The 15,241-nt window shown below is 39.8% G+C and overlaps 1 protein-coding gene and 1 pseudogene across 1 annotated transcript; both read left to right on the forward strand.

The window, feature by feature from the left end:
- Positions 1-640: 640 nt before the first annotated feature.
- Positions 641-3,070, forward strand: LOC145890279 (sialin-like). The gene is made up of 8 exons (XM_082981295.1): positions 641-866; positions 1,146-1,249; positions 1,605-1,763; positions 2,015-2,102; positions 2,225-2,311; positions 2,368-2,495; positions 2,670-2,828; positions 2,930-3,070. Exons 1-8 carry the CDS (start codon positions 641-643, stop codon positions 3,068-3,070), a joined length of 1,092 nt encoding a protein of 363 aa, XP_082837421.1.
- A 4,085-nt stretch (positions 3,071-7,155) lies between these two features.
- LOC145890280 (2-succinylbenzoate--CoA ligase-like) lies at positions 7,156-14,860 on the forward strand (annotated as a pseudogene).
- Positions 14,861-15,241: the final 381 nt, after the last annotated feature.

The raw sequence follows: 15,241 nt of genomic DNA on the forward strand, positions 1-15,241 counted from the left end.
TTCTGCAGGCGTTGCTTAAGTTTTCTACATTTTGACGCGCAGTAGATAAGTATATTTAAACTTTGCACCAGCTACAATTTCATGACCTTATACGTTGCACATGGGCTTTTTTGTGCAAAAATGTTGACGAGTCAAAAAACTGCTGAGCGTTGATTAGTCAGTCAAGCGCGTTGAGAATTTTTGTGCATGTGCCAAAATCCAGTTAAAATATTTCAGCACTCTACATTGTTTGTGATCAGATTCAAGGCATCAAAGGTAGCTGTTGCTACGTTACTGTGGTCATGCCATGTATGTGGCTGATATGATTTGTGTGAATCAGGGTCGACTCTTTGCATCAACGTATTAAACAGATTTTAGCAGACACAATAAACGTGACAGAATTTTATGATGTTATGGCTAAATTCAGTCAACCTCACGTTGTTGTAAGGCAATGTTGAGGCGAAGTTAGAAATGCTACAAATTCGTTGTTTGTGCAGAAATCCCACATCTTTATGATATTTTTCAATTAAATCACAGAAGATCTTGGATCATATTTTAGTTGTTTGCTTTTAATTACACTTTGTGTAAAATGTCATGCTGTGCTCAAAGCAAGGTGGTAAGTATATCAACAAACTTTGAACTTAATTTTGCATGAGTTATGATGCCAATTGTTCGAAAGTGTTCCAGATGTCTGTCCCGTCTCCCTGCAAGATATGTACTCGCTTTCATGGGTTTTATGGGAATGTTCAACGTTTACTCGTTGCGAGTTTCGCTGAGTCCGGTTATAGTTGCCATGGTGAACTATTCGGCAATCGAACTTCAAGCAAATCAACAAAACCTGACATTAGTCAGCGGTTGTGACGACCACCTTTCTACTTTAACCCGTGGTAAGACGTATCTGTGACTAGTAAATTTAGTTCCATTTCCGAAAAAGATCTCATCGGGAACGTTATATCGAGTTTTGGTGTCATAATAAATAGTAACCAGAGGCAATGGTTTTGTCCCGTATAGCGTGGGAAACGTAATCACAGGAAATTAGATGCGATTATTCTGTGACCTACATAACTTTGTCAATTATTCATAGTTTGTAAATGTTTTAGTTTGAAGTGAGATTTGTGTTTCCCATGTATTTGTCAGAACAAAATAATACTTTTGCGTGGTTGTAGGCAACGCAAGCCATATCACTGCCAAGGATGGACCTTTTGCATGGGACAAAACCCTTCAAGGAACGATATTGGCTGCTTATTTTTACGGATACGTGTTTTCTCAGGTAATATCATCAAATCATTGTTGATTCAAATCAAAGAAATCTGTAAATTTCTACTATTTTAAGGTTTCAAGTAATTCCAGGACAACAATTTTAACTCTACAGCAAATATAAGTTTACAGTTACTCGTATCACTCTCTTGTTTCGTCATCTGGTGCATTTACCCATATTTAGTTACGACAGTTGTTACACATGATTGGGTGAGCAGCACTTTAAGAAAGCTCATGATATAAAGGTTTTTGTATATCAGTTCGGTTTACCATGTGCCAACAGACACTATAAGAGAGACGCATGTAAAAAAATATTGAACAACTAATCTGTAACAAAAAAAAATGACTTTTCAACATCTTTCTTTCAGACTCCCGGTGCTTGGTTGGGCAGAAGGTACAGCGCGGTTATGGTGTGGGGGATTTCCCTGTGTGTAGCATCGCTTTTCACTTTGTTGACTCCTGTTTTTGTTTCAACTTGTGGATCGAGTGGACTTATTGCCATGAGGGTGTTGGTTGGATTCTTTTCTGTAGGTCGTTCCTCATTAGTTTGTCATAATCAAGAACCGAATATTGTTCGTTCTGTCTAAAAAATAAAAGGTTTAAAACAGCTACATTCGCTCCGCTTACAAATACCTTTTAGAGTTAGACTTTATGGACAGTATTATTTTGAAGTGCTGCAATATTATAAGAATACTTAAACGATGACTTTGTGTTCATGTATTTTGTGAAGTAAAAACTTCTTTTTTTGCCGTGATAATAATGCCATATTTGTTGTCAGGGAGTCTCTTATCCTGTGATGCATGGAATGTGGGGAAAGTGGGCTCCGCCTAATGAGAGAAGCAGGCTTACTTCTATCTACTTTGCAGGTGAAATATATTGTGGCTTAAAACGCATTGAAATGTGGTCACTGCTAGATACGTGTGAAGGGTTATATCCGATATACTGCTGATTGCAAACCTGTTGTTTTATTTGATTACTTTTGGTTCAGGTGCTGCTCTGGGTTCGTGCCTAATTCTCCCTGTTGCCGGAATTATGACGAGCTCGTATGGATGGCAGTCTGTCTTCTACATGACAGGTTTGTCGGTGTAAAAAAGAAATAAAGTTGCTGAAAAAACTAAAGTATCTGTGAAGGAATTGCGTCATTGGTTTGGTCGTTTCTATGGATGATGATGATGCACGACTCACCCTCTAAACATCCGAGGATTACGGAGGGAGAAAGGAACTACATAGAATCATCCCTCCTCGATGGAAATAACACTGTAATTTAAAATATTGACAAAACTTGCTTTGTGGAAGTCTGTTGCTTGAATCCGAAATAAATGAGGGTGAAAATTTAATTTTAATTCAAAATTAGGTTTGAATTAATCATGAAATTGTAGCAGAAGTAAGCTAAAATATTTTGAAATTAGTTCAGGAATTTTTCATTGTTTCAGGTGAAAGAAAAGTGTTCTATACCTTGGAAGAAAATGTTACTTTCACCAAAAGTAATTTGTGTTGCTTACGCTCATTTCTGTGCAAACATCGGTCGTTACATTGTCCTCACCATGCTTCCAACTTACTTTGTGACAATTTTGCATTTTAACGTTAAAACAGTAAGTTCGTAACTTTTTTTTATGTCTCCTGACTTTTTTTGCTGACTTTCTCCGATCTTACTTGATATAATTATCTTAATGTTCAAAAAAATGCCTCTCAGAGCGGAATTCTAAGCTCCATTCCTTACGTCACCAAATTTGTTCTAATGATGGTTTGTGGAAACCTGGCAGATTTCTTTATTGTGAGAAAAGCAAAAACTATTTACGTAAGAAAAGCGTGCGGTGCTTTGGGTGAGGCTTGATTTCAAATAATATTATCTCTTTAAATGTGTTTAAAACTAGTATTCCTGTTACAATCACAGCTTTGCTGGTACCTGCCCTTTGCATAGCACTCGTGAGCTACGTGCATTGCAACATCCCCTTCACTATATTTTGCTTCACCCTGATTGGTTAGTGAGACTAATAAGGTTATATTAAATATGTTTTTAATGTCAACATGTTAGTCAAATCACCAGGAGAATATAAGCAATATTTTAAGTGTATTACTAGGTTTTCAGCACTAAAAGTTTAGACAAATAAATTACGTATGATCAATGTTTAATTGAAATAATACAGTCGACTTATTTTTTTGCTTTTATTCAGTTAGCATGGATGCCTTTAGTGTACCCGGATTCAAAGCATGTTTGGTGGATATGTCACCAGATTTCTGTGGTTTACTCTTCAGCTTTGGCAACATTCTTGGAAGCTGCGCAGGGTTTATAGCGCCGCAAGTGGTTGGCTCACTAAGGGATTCCAATGTATGAAAACTAAGTTTTAAACTAACAACAACAACTTAAATATTTCATGGTTTTGTGGTTGTATGCTTTAAAAAATTCTATAAAGATGAATATTTTTCCAAAATCATGAATATCTTTTACCTTCCCTTGACAATTTTTACTCGTGATGTACCGAAGGTTCGGTTTGCCGAATTATTTGTTTTGATTTAGTCAAAACCGAATTTTTTCACTCAAGAAAAACATCCTAGAATATCTACAATAGCGTGTGGACCTTATAAATATTCGGTTTTGGTCCAAATCGAATTTAGACAATTCGGCACACCACTACTTGTTACCAGGACAAAATAAAAAACCTACTAAATTTTGGAAACTTTATTCACAAATCCAAAAATATTCGGTATTTTACAGAAGGAAGATCCATTGCAGGGGTGGCGAAGTGGTTTTTGGTTGGGTGCTGGGATCTACACAACGGGTGCTCTCGGTTTTCTGGTGTTTGGAAGCAGCAATAAACAACACTGGGCAGAAAAAAAGGAAAAAAACAATGACGAAAGTATTTAAGTTTATTCAGCATGCTATATTACACATTTAATCACATGCCTTGCTTGTTTTAAATTAAGTTTCCTGCAAGCAATTGGGCCTTCTTTGCGTTGCTTTTTGTATTCTGGTATTTTTACCCTAAATCCAACGACATATATATGTTCCTATTACACAGTTTACAAAACATGATATTTGTAATGATAAGCGAACTTGATATTTTAGCCGTTATGTCAGAATACGGCGAAACAGTAATTTTAAAAGGCATAAAATGTGATACGTTTTGCACATGATGGTACCATGTTGGTGTCATCATACGACACTTGAATATATCGCTTTGTTAATTTGTTAATATTGAATTCGTGCCTGAATAAAAGTAATTTGTACATGTTGTAGTTTGTGGCTGGTACGATTTGAGCTTCTAACGCGAATTTTTGAATGACAGCGGGTTTTGCCTGAAAGTGTCAGCACTTACGGAATAATTTTCTGCTCAAACACGTTTTTACTGTCAAACCGAAAGTCGCACAAATGTTTGTCGGAGCCAAAACTTTTGGGATAAATTGTGCTTTGTAATTTACATGCACCTTATTATAAATAAAACAAAAAATTTTATGTAAAGCTGATTGGGATTTGTGCACGAAAATGGGATTGTAAGAGACTAGCACTGGTAAATTCAGCACACGACTTTTGTTCTGATTGTACTGAAAAAAAATATTTTTTATCGAAAAGTCATATACTGCAAAATGGACAAGTGCTGAAATGGCACAGTTACATACGTTGTGCAACCGCAAAAGCAATACTGGAGTACCAGCGTTTTCCACTGTAAAATAAAGCTGGTACTGAAAAAAAACAAACATTTTTTATCGAAAAGTCATATACTGCAAAATGGACAAGTGCTGAAATGGCACAGTTACATACGTTGTGCAACCGCAAAAGCAATACTGGAGTACCAGCGTTTTCCACTGTAAAATAAAGCTTGTACTGAAAAAAAACAAACATTTTTTATCGAAAAGTCATATACTGCAAAATGGACAAGTGCTGAAATGGCACAGTTACATACGTTGTGCAACCGCAAAAGCAATACTGGAGTACCAGCGTTTTCCACTGTAAAATAAAGCTGGTACTGAAAAAAAACAAACATTTTTTATCGAAAAGTCATATACTGCAAAATGGACAAGTGCTGAAATGGCACAGTTACATACGTTGTGCAACCGCAAAAGCAATACTGGAGTACCAGCGTTTTCCACTGTATAATAAAACTTGTACTGAAAAAAAAAAAAAACATTTTTTATCGAAAAGTCATGTACTGCAAAGTGGACAAGTGCTGAAATCGCACAGTTACATACTTTGTGCAACCGAAAAAGCAATACTGGATGTGAAATTCAAGCCCTTCCTCAATTCCACCTTACAGTTCTTCAACTGGTTGTATAAGTTCGGTCAAGTTTTAATATTCACGTTTATTCCAGTATTCTCGAAATAAATTTCCTGGTTGCGATTTTTGAAAGATTTTGACCACACCTGTTCAAAAACAATATTAAAAGCACATACAGACTCATTACACCAGCCTCAACATTACACCGGCCTCAACAATACACCGGCCGAAACGTGGCGATAGTAAGATAGTAGGTGCTTCTTTCGTCATAAGACGTCGACAACAAAATCACTGTAGTGGCGGGAAATAATTATTTTGTACTGGGCTTATTGTCCGTAACAATCACTATTGTATTTCAACATGAGATTGTGCAAATTTTGCTCAGTTACACCACATGACGTCATTTTGGGTGTGATGTCATAACTTAAACCTCACCTTCATGGTGAGGCAACGTGATGGTTCTAATATTTCCAGTTGCGAACTATATTGCGAAAAATACTTTATTGGTTGATTGTGCCCATAGCGCCCTTTATAACAGGCCTGGACACCGGTCATTCCTACGTTTCACACGCATTAACCTATCAATAACACGGCAAAAACTATTTCATGTGATTATCCGAGCAATAACACGCTAAAGACTGTCTAGAAGTCCCGTACGACCGCAGAAACCAGTTGAAACACATCCGCCTCCAGTTTAGAAACGAGCGCGACCGGTGTCCAGGCCTGTTATAGATGGCGCTATGATTGTGCCAGATTGCGAATGATTGTATTAACGAACTCGAACAGTAAGTAGTAAAGTACTAAACTGATTACAGAACGTGTTTAGATATTACATAATGATTTTGCTTGCTTGGATTTCGCAATTTAAAAAGTAAATAGCAGTGAAATAACACTGTTCAAATTCATCGGGTGACTGAGGTTGCCGATCGTGATCATATAAAACTTACAGTTTCCCACCAGATATACTTTTAACTGATCGTTTAACGTCACTGGTCAAACTTCGCACATATGTTCATAGTCTGCAAAATGAGCAACAGGATCCTTTATTGATACAGTTCGACTTTGGACAAGTTGTGCGCAGATCAAAGGACAATGGTTAGAAAAAGCATCAAGTTGCCGATGCATCAATTGATTTCTTAACTAACTTGAGTGGAGATAGATGTATGCAGTTTTATATTTCAAACCACTACAGTATGACGTTATGACTCTTACCATGCGCAAGCACTGCAAGCAGACGCGAAGAGAGTTGGCTAAGATAAACTAAATCAATACAGGTCAAGTACGAAATGTACTTCACTTTTAAGTCACAGACTGGGTTATGTGCACGCATAATTTTGGTAACTTGAGAAGATTACCATTTTCTTAGATATTAATCAGGAGAATTGTGCTTCGTTCCGGTTCATTGATGCTTGAGTGTTTATTTTGCGCCAACTAATGATTAGTCAACAAAGTTTACGTTACAAACTAAGCAAAGGTCAATAGACCAGTGTTACGGTTCGATAATTATTTTGAATGAAGAATGTTTGGATTTGCGATTCAAATATCATATGAATATACACAGTATTTAGTAGTGTGTGCAGTGCGATGTGTTTGAGCGTACATTGTTACGTCACAATAACAGCCTGTTCGTGAACTGGACTCGAACATAAAAAGCAACTAATGTCTAAAAGTTGCTTGTTTACAGCGGTGCGAATAATTGGTAGCAATGGTGCTGAAAAGCCCGTTTTCAGATGTTGAGATTCCACAAGTTCCCATCGCCCAATATGCTTTAGAAAAGATGGAACACTTCGGCAACTCTGTGGCCTTGGTAGATCCTTACCATGATCAATCGTGGACATTCAGCCAACTCCGCCAACAGTCAATTGAGTTTGCACTCAAACTACGTTCCATTGGTGTAGAAAAGGGTGATGTTGTTGGCTTGGTGGTTGACTTCCATCCAAAATGCTTTACTTTAATACTTGGAATTATGTTGTGCAAGGCTACACTGGCTACTGGTAATATCAACGCTGTGCCTAAAGATATTGCGAAAACCAAGAATTGAAGCAGGAGTTAAAGTCAGTACTTAAGCACGTTAGTATCTATGATCTTAAGGATTTAATAAATTTTGAAGATGATTTTGGGAAAAAGAAAGTAGTGGAAGAAATATTATCATCGAGCGGTGTTGATATTCATAAGGATCCATTAATAATCGTTTACAACTAGTGAACCAAAAGCTCTTGTTGTGACAAATGCCAATTTCATGCATTCAATCGCAATTATAAGTTTGTTGTAAACCTGCAATCTGGTGAATGCATTTTAACCGTTTGTAAACAACTACATATGATGGGATTCATAATAATGTATTAAAATCCAAACACAGCGATCTTCAGACAGCTCAGATCGATTTATTTAGAGAAAAATATATTTCGCCTAAAACGGCATCATCAGTTTCTCCATTTACCAAAACTGCCAAAAAGGAAAAACAGAAAGGAAAAAGTCAAGAATCTAACGCAAAAAGGTTACGCAAGCTAAAAATAAATAAAAATTAATAAAAACTATAAAAATATTCAGGTTTCAAGCATTAACTAAAAAATAATAAAAGTATGAATTAACTGCATGTGGTCAGACCTGTCTGTACTACTTTGCTTTCAAAAAACCACTGGCGCTGACACCGAGTGAGCACACAAACATACAGAAGCAACTGAATGTAAAAACAGAACAAAAGTGGAAGGGGAATGGACGTCACGAACTGGAGACAGGTAGGCCTGTGGGCGAACAGGTGTGACCGATAAGACTCGGTGAATGATAAGACGATAAAAACAGGTTAACAACACAGGAAAAGTCATCAACCCGTTACAGCGAAAACAAGCGCAAACAAAAACATAGTCCTACGGGCGGGGAATAGCAAAACAAACTATTTGCATGATGGTGTTACCATGGTTTGCACATTGATTTGTGCCCGTATTCTGTGCAACCATAAGTCCTCATATAGATCCAAACTCCCTGCAGGTGGTTTTTGCACGAACGTCACGTCATAGCAACTTGGCAATATGGGTCTTTGCTGGAATGTTTCGCTATGCTTCTTCAGGTAGTGGTTACCCAGCGCCGTAGCATCGCTATCTAGCGAGCACTCGAACTGGTACCAAGTAGACCTGTGAGCATTCCAGCGAGTGGAGAACTTGTTTTTCGTCTGCCCAACATACTGGGCTCCGCAGGTTTTGCACGAGGCCACATATATCCCATAGTCGCGACATGTTAGTCGCTGACGCAACATTATTCTGCCTTTGGGGGTACACAGGAAGGTAGTTGTGGGCACCATGGGCTCGTGGTTACCATGGTGCCCGCACAGCGCACAGTGGCCGCAAGGGGCCGATTGGCCAGTGTCCAGAGGCTCGGTGTGATGGGCAAGCTGCTTGTAGTGGCATAGTTTGTTAAACATCGTTGGTCCTCTCCGATAAACGATGGAAGCATTTGCCTGGAGGCTCAATTCCTTGGGCGAAAGACGCAGTATATGAGGGAATGCTGTTGCCCAGATAAGTTTGTGCAGGCTTGGAAGCGAGTCTACCGACTTGTTGTGGAAGAATCTAGACTTCCAAGCGCTGGCTGTTGCTAACACATCGCATGTCATCCTCACCGGGAAATTGGATTTCACAGCTTTATCTTTCAGCCACAATAGGGCCTTTTTGTAGTCGCTTTCATTCTCGTTTAAGCGCCGCATCCGTATGGCTTCGGAAAACACAATTGATTTAAACACATGGATTGGGTGGTGGGAACGCCCATTAAGAAAACAACGGTCAAGTGCTGTGGGCTTAGTGTGATTGGTGGTTTTGAAGCCCGCCAGTGACATGGGGTCGATAATGTGGCACACATCAAGAAATTCAACTCCAGTGCATGGCTTTGCCGTTGTGGCTTGGCGGAAAGTTAGTTCCAAGCCTGCGTTACGAAAGCATTCCACCAACTTCTGTTGTATGACATTGGTTGTTTTAACGCCAAGCGACACCCATATAATGTCATCAATGAACCTCTTAAATATGTACGCCTTGTTTATTGCTTTGGCAGCTTTGCAAACAATGAAGTGAACAGCAATGTTAGCCACCGATACTGAGTTATTGTCACCTGTGACAATGCCTTCTTTTCGGCAATAAAAAGAATCTGCATTCCTCAATATGGCGTTGTCAATGCAAAACATTGTCAATTCGATGATGGTGTTTCTTGCCTGCGCGGTGAATGTTGAGTGACCATTCAAAGCCGCCTTCAAAGCCTGGCGTATAATGGATCTGGGAAGGTTGGGATATAATGATTTTACATCCCCTGCCACAATGCATAGTTCCTGGCGCCGCATTTTCTTGGAGAGGTGTTGCGCATTTTCCATCTTCCACTTGTGGAGTTCTTCTAAATAATCTTTACTGTCCCGGCAATATTCATTTACGTTTGCCTTGCAGTAGAGTACACTGATCGGCTGCAAAATGCTTTCCAGGAAAATCGTAGTTCGGGACGTCGTGGTGTTTCCAGATGCTTGCACCAGTCTCACTGGCATCTCTCCAATACTGCAATGCAGCAGCTCTTCAGGTGCGAGCTTGTGGGTTTTGAACAACGGATACGCATATCCGGGTTCGTTGCACGCAAAGAATTTTGCTGTAGGACCAGAGATATGTCGATAGGTGCAACCATTGAGTTTGATGCCAGCCGTGTTATATAGGATGGTATCGCTTACGACTCCAAACTTGTGCAGCTTAATGAGCTTATCATCAGAGGTGTCTTTAATCTTTTGCATCTCCGAACCTACTGTGGAACGCGTCAAGGGTAATTGGTGATACGCGGAGAATTGTTTTAACATTGTGGTGTTGTAGTCTTGTAAGTTCAGAATGATGATTTTCCCATCCTTGTCCGCCCTGCATATTACTATTTGTTTCTCCCTGGTCAATTTCGTTAATCTGTACAAACTCTCTCTGAGATTTGAAGTCAGATTATTCCGATTAACGAATAGGCGTCTGGCGGATGTCTCCATATTCCTGACTTTGGCAAAAACCATTTCTGTGTAGGCTAGAACTTCTGCGCTTAGTTCACTTTTGTTAGGCCTGTTAAGCTTCGGTATTTTAAGCTTTTCAGGGATCGGCTCTTTGATCTCGTCTTCTTCACCATAGAGACTCTGCCATTCTACACGGCGAACATGTCTAATGGCGTTAACCCATTCTGAATGTTGTGTTGTTTCATTCCACTGCGGCGTTGGCACAAAATTCAGGCCATACATTAAGAGAATTTTATCGTCTGAATTGAGAACGTAGTCTGATTTATTTAATATCATGTGTTCCGCTCGATCCAAAAGTTGTTCGTCCAAACGTTTTTGTGTTCGCAAATTGTACCGCATTTTGCTTTTCCTGTTCCTCGATGTCGAAGGCTTCAAAGTACTTCTGGGTGCGGTGCTATACCTCGTTACTTGTTTTGCCGCAAGCCAATTGTATCGTTCAATGAATTTGGACGTAACCATTCGTTTGTATTTAAGTAGATAACATCGAGAGGCTTCAGGTAATGCCAACCAATTGTGAAGTAGATTGTTACACCGTTTATTATGCAGACATAACTGTTTGTTGATCTTGCGTGATTGTTGGATCAAAAGTAGGTCCAAATCAATGCCTTTGCGGTAGTTAGAGGGAAGCAGCAGATGGCATCGCAAGCTTCGTCTTAAAAACTTAACCTTGGCTTCCATGTACACATCTTTTTGGTAGTTTTCAATTGCCGGGTCCATGGTGATCCAGGCCGTATCTTTCCAATGTGATTAGTAAATCAAATCTGGATCAAAAAAACCAAAGGCCCCTGGCAGGCTGTCGATCGCACACCGTATCAATAATAATGTATTAAAATCCAAACACAGCGATCTTCAGACAGCTCAGATCGATTTATTTAGAGAAAAATATATTTCACCTAAAACGGCATCATCAGTTTCTCCATTTACCAAAACTGCCAAAAAGGAAAAACAGAAAGGAAAAAGTCAAGAATCTAACGCAAAAAGGTTACGCAAGCTAAAAATAAATAAAAATTAATAAAAACTATAAAAATATTCAGGTTTCAAGCATTAACTAAAAAATAATAAAAGTATGAATTAACTGCATGTGGTCAGACCTGTCTGTACTACTTTGCTTTCAAAAAACCACTGGCGCTGACACCGAGTGAGCACACAAACATACAGAAGCAACTGAATGTAAAAACAGAACAAAAGTGGAAGGGGAATGGACGTCACGAACTGGAGACAGGTAGGCCTGTGGGCGAACAGGTGTGACCGATAAGACTCGGTGAATGATAAGACGATAAAAACAGGTTAACAACACAGGAAAAGTCATCAACCCGTTACAGCGAAAACAAGCGCAAACAAAAACATAGTCCTACGGGCGGGGAATAGCAAAACAAACTATTTGCATGATGGTGTTACCATGGTTTGCACATTGATTTGTGCCCGTATTCTGTGCAACCATAAGTCCTCATATAAATCCAAACTCCCTGCAGGTGGTTTTTGCACGAACGTCACGTCATAGCAACTTGGCAATATGGGTCTTTGCTGGAATGTTTCGCTATGCTTCTTCAGGTAGTGGTTACCCAGCGCCGTAGCATCGCTATCTAGCGAGCACTCGAACTGGTACCAAGTAGACCTGTGAGCATTCCAGCGAGTGGAGAACTTGTTTTTCGTCTGCCCAACATACTGGGCTCCGCAGGTTTTGCACGAGGCCACATATATCCCATAGTCGCGACATGTTAGTCGCTGACGCAACATTATTCTGCCTTTGGGGGTACACAGGAAGGTAGTTGTGGGCACCATGGGCTCGTGGTTACCATGGTGCCCGCACAGCGCACAGTGGCCGCAAGGGGCCGATTGGCCGAGTGTCGCTTGGCGTTAAAACAACCAATGTCATACAACAGAAGTTGGTGGAATGCTTTCGTAACGCAGGCTTGGAACTAACTTTCCGCCAAGCCACAACGGCAAAGCCATGCACTGGAGTTGAATTTCTTGATGTGTGCCACATTATCGACCCCATGTCACTGGCGGGCTTCAAAACCACCAATCACACTAAGCCCACAGCACTTGACCGTTGTTTTCTTAATGGGCGTTCCCACCACCCAATCCATGTGTTTAAATCAATTGTGTTTTCCGAAGCCATACGGATGCGGCGCTTAAACGAGAATGAAAGCGACTACAAAAAGGCCCTATTGTGGCTGAAAGATAAAGCTGTGAAATCCAATTTCCCGATGAGGATGACATGCGATGTGTTAGCAACAGCCAGCGCTTGGAAGTCTAGATTCTTCCACAACAAGTCGGTAGACTCGCTTCCAAGCCTGCACAAACTTATCTGGGCAACAGCATTCCCTCATATACTGCGTCTTTCGCCCAAGGAATTGAGCCTCCAGGCAAATGCTTCCATCGTTTATCGGAGAGGACCAACGATGTTTAACAAACTATGCCACTACAAGCAGCTTGCCCATCACACCGAGCCTCTGGACACTGGCCAATCGGCCCCTTGCGGCCACTGTGCGCTGTGCGGGCACCATGGTAACCACGAGCCCATGGTGCCCACAACTACCTTCCTGTGTACCCCCAAAGGCAGAATAATGTTGCGTCAGCGACTAACATGTCGCGACTATGGGATATATGTGGCCTCGTGCAAAACCTACGGAGCCCAGTATGTTGGGCAGACGAAAAACAAGTTCTCCACTCGCTGGAATGCTCACAGGTCTACTTGGTACCAGTTCGAGTGCTCGCTAGATAGCGATGCTACGGCGCTGGGTAACCACTACCTGAAGAAGCATAGCGAAACATTCCAGCAAAGACCCATATTGCCAAGTTGCTATGACGTGACGTTCGTGCAAAAACCACCTGCAGGGAGTTTGGATCTATATGAGGACTTATGGTTGCACAGAATACGGGCACAAATCAATGTGCAAACCATGGTAACACCATCATGCAAATAGTTTGTTTTGCTATTCCCCGCCCGTAGGACCATGTTTTTGTTTGCGCTTGTTTTCGCTGTAACGGGTTGATGACTTTTCCTGTGTTGTTAACCTGTTTTTATCGTCTTATCATTCACCGAGTCTTATCGGTCACACCTGTTCGCCCACAGGCCTACCTGTCTCCAGTTCGTGACGTCCATTCCCCTTCCACTTTTGTTCTGTTTTTACATTCAGTTGCTTCTGTATGTTTGTGTGCTCACTCGGTGTCAGCGCCAGTGGTTTTTTGAAAGCAAAGTAGTACAGACAGGTCTGACCACATGCAGTTAATTCATACTTTTATTATTTTTTAGTTAATGCTTGAAACCTGAATATTTTTATAGTTTTTATTAATTTTTATTTATTTTTAGCTTGCGTAACCTTTTTGCGTTAGATTCTTGACTTTTCCTTTCTTTTTTTCCTTTTTGGCAGTTTTGGTAAATGGAGAAACTGATGATGCCGTTTTAGGCGAAATATATTTTTCTCTAAATAAATCGATCTGAGCTGTCTGAAGATCGCTGTGTTTGGATTTTAATACATTATTATTGATACGGTGTGCGATCGACAGCCTGCCAGGGGCCTTTGGTTTTTTTGATCCAGATTTGATTTACTAATCACATATGATGGGATTCTTGAGTTTTCTTGTCTACATTGTTTTCGGAGTGAAACATGTTATTACAACAAATCTTCCACCAGAGTTGTTCATCCATTGCGTGAAAAATTATGATGTTGTTGGCGCTGTTATCAGTGACTTTGTGACGTTTAACAAAATTACAAACGAAGCGGTTTTGGAAAGAAACAAAAGCCTGAGGTTTCTACTAGTTAGTGGAGCATCTACACCCAAAGCGTTAATGCAGAAAGCAAGTGATAAGTTTAATGTGATTGTGACAAGTGGTTATGGAAGTTCTGAATGTGGGTCAATTTCGTGCTCTCTAACAAAACAAACTCCATTTGAAAGTGTAGGAAAGCTTTCTCCCAATGTTCAACTTAAAGTGATCGATGTTAAAAACGGGTCAAAACTTGGTCCTGGTAATCATGAGAATTTTATGTGAAGAGTCCAGGTGTTTTCAAAGGATATTTAAACAACAAGGAAGCAACTGAAGAAGGGATTTTATGACCAGCTAGGAGTCGTTTACGTGGTCGACAGACTTAAGAACGTCATCAAATCTCACGGAAATATGACGGTTTTTCCAACCCAGCTCGAAGAAGTACTTCTGTCTCATCCAGGTGTGGCGGAAGCAGTTGTTGTTCGTACAGCTCATCCAGTTTATAATGAAGCGGCAAAAGCTTTCGTTGTCAAAAAACACGACATTTTGACAAAGGAAGAGTTACTTAAATTCTACAACGCACAAGTGGCAGAATATCAGCAACTCTTTGGTGGTTTGGAATTTATTGATCAAATTCCAAAGACTACGGGTCTTGGAAAACCCCAAAAGAGTATATTGGAGTCTCTTTAACTTGATTTGTGTTTTGCTATAATAATTAACATACAGGCGTGTCATTGGAATATCTTATTTACAAAAATAATTGTTATATTCTGACAATTAATGTTTACACCCTGGTGATTTTACTTGATGCTTTGTATGAGCGTTGATTTTGAACAAATCGAGTTGAAAACGGTGGGAATTGATTTGAAATGAATTTGCCTCGAGTAATTGGCGCCACTTATTGAAAGATGTTTAATATTATTTTCCCTTGCGATCGAAAAATATGTTATTGAGATTTAGAAATTTATTTGTATGAAATATGGTTTCCGACAAACACTATTATTTGATGATTGTTTTTACTAACTAAAATCGCCGAAATGTGCAACAGTATTTTTGTGTAAAAAATCAATA

The sequence above is a fragment of the Ascidia mentula genome, chromosome 2 (assembly GCF_947561715.1).
Source record: "Ascidia mentula chromosome 2, kaAscMent1.1, whole genome shotgun sequence".
Lineage (NCBI taxonomy): Eukaryota > Metazoa > Chordata > Ascidiacea > Phlebobranchia > Ascidiidae > Ascidia > Ascidia mentula.

Excerpts from the sequence above, each read along its gene's own strand:
- LOC145890279 (XM_082981295.1), top strand. The coding sequence starts at position 641 with ATGCCAATTGTTCGAAAGTGTTCCAGATGTCTGTCCCGTCTCCCTGCA. Across the intron at positions 1,764-2,014 it reads TGTTGGTTGGATTCTTTTCT|GGAGTCTCTTATCCTGTGAT; the intron begins GTAGGTCGTTCC and ends ATTTGTTGTCAG. Across the intron at positions 2,103-2,224 it reads TACTTCTATCTACTTTGCAG|GTGCTGCTCTGGGTTCGTGC; the intron begins GTGAAATATATT and ends CTTTTGGTTCAG.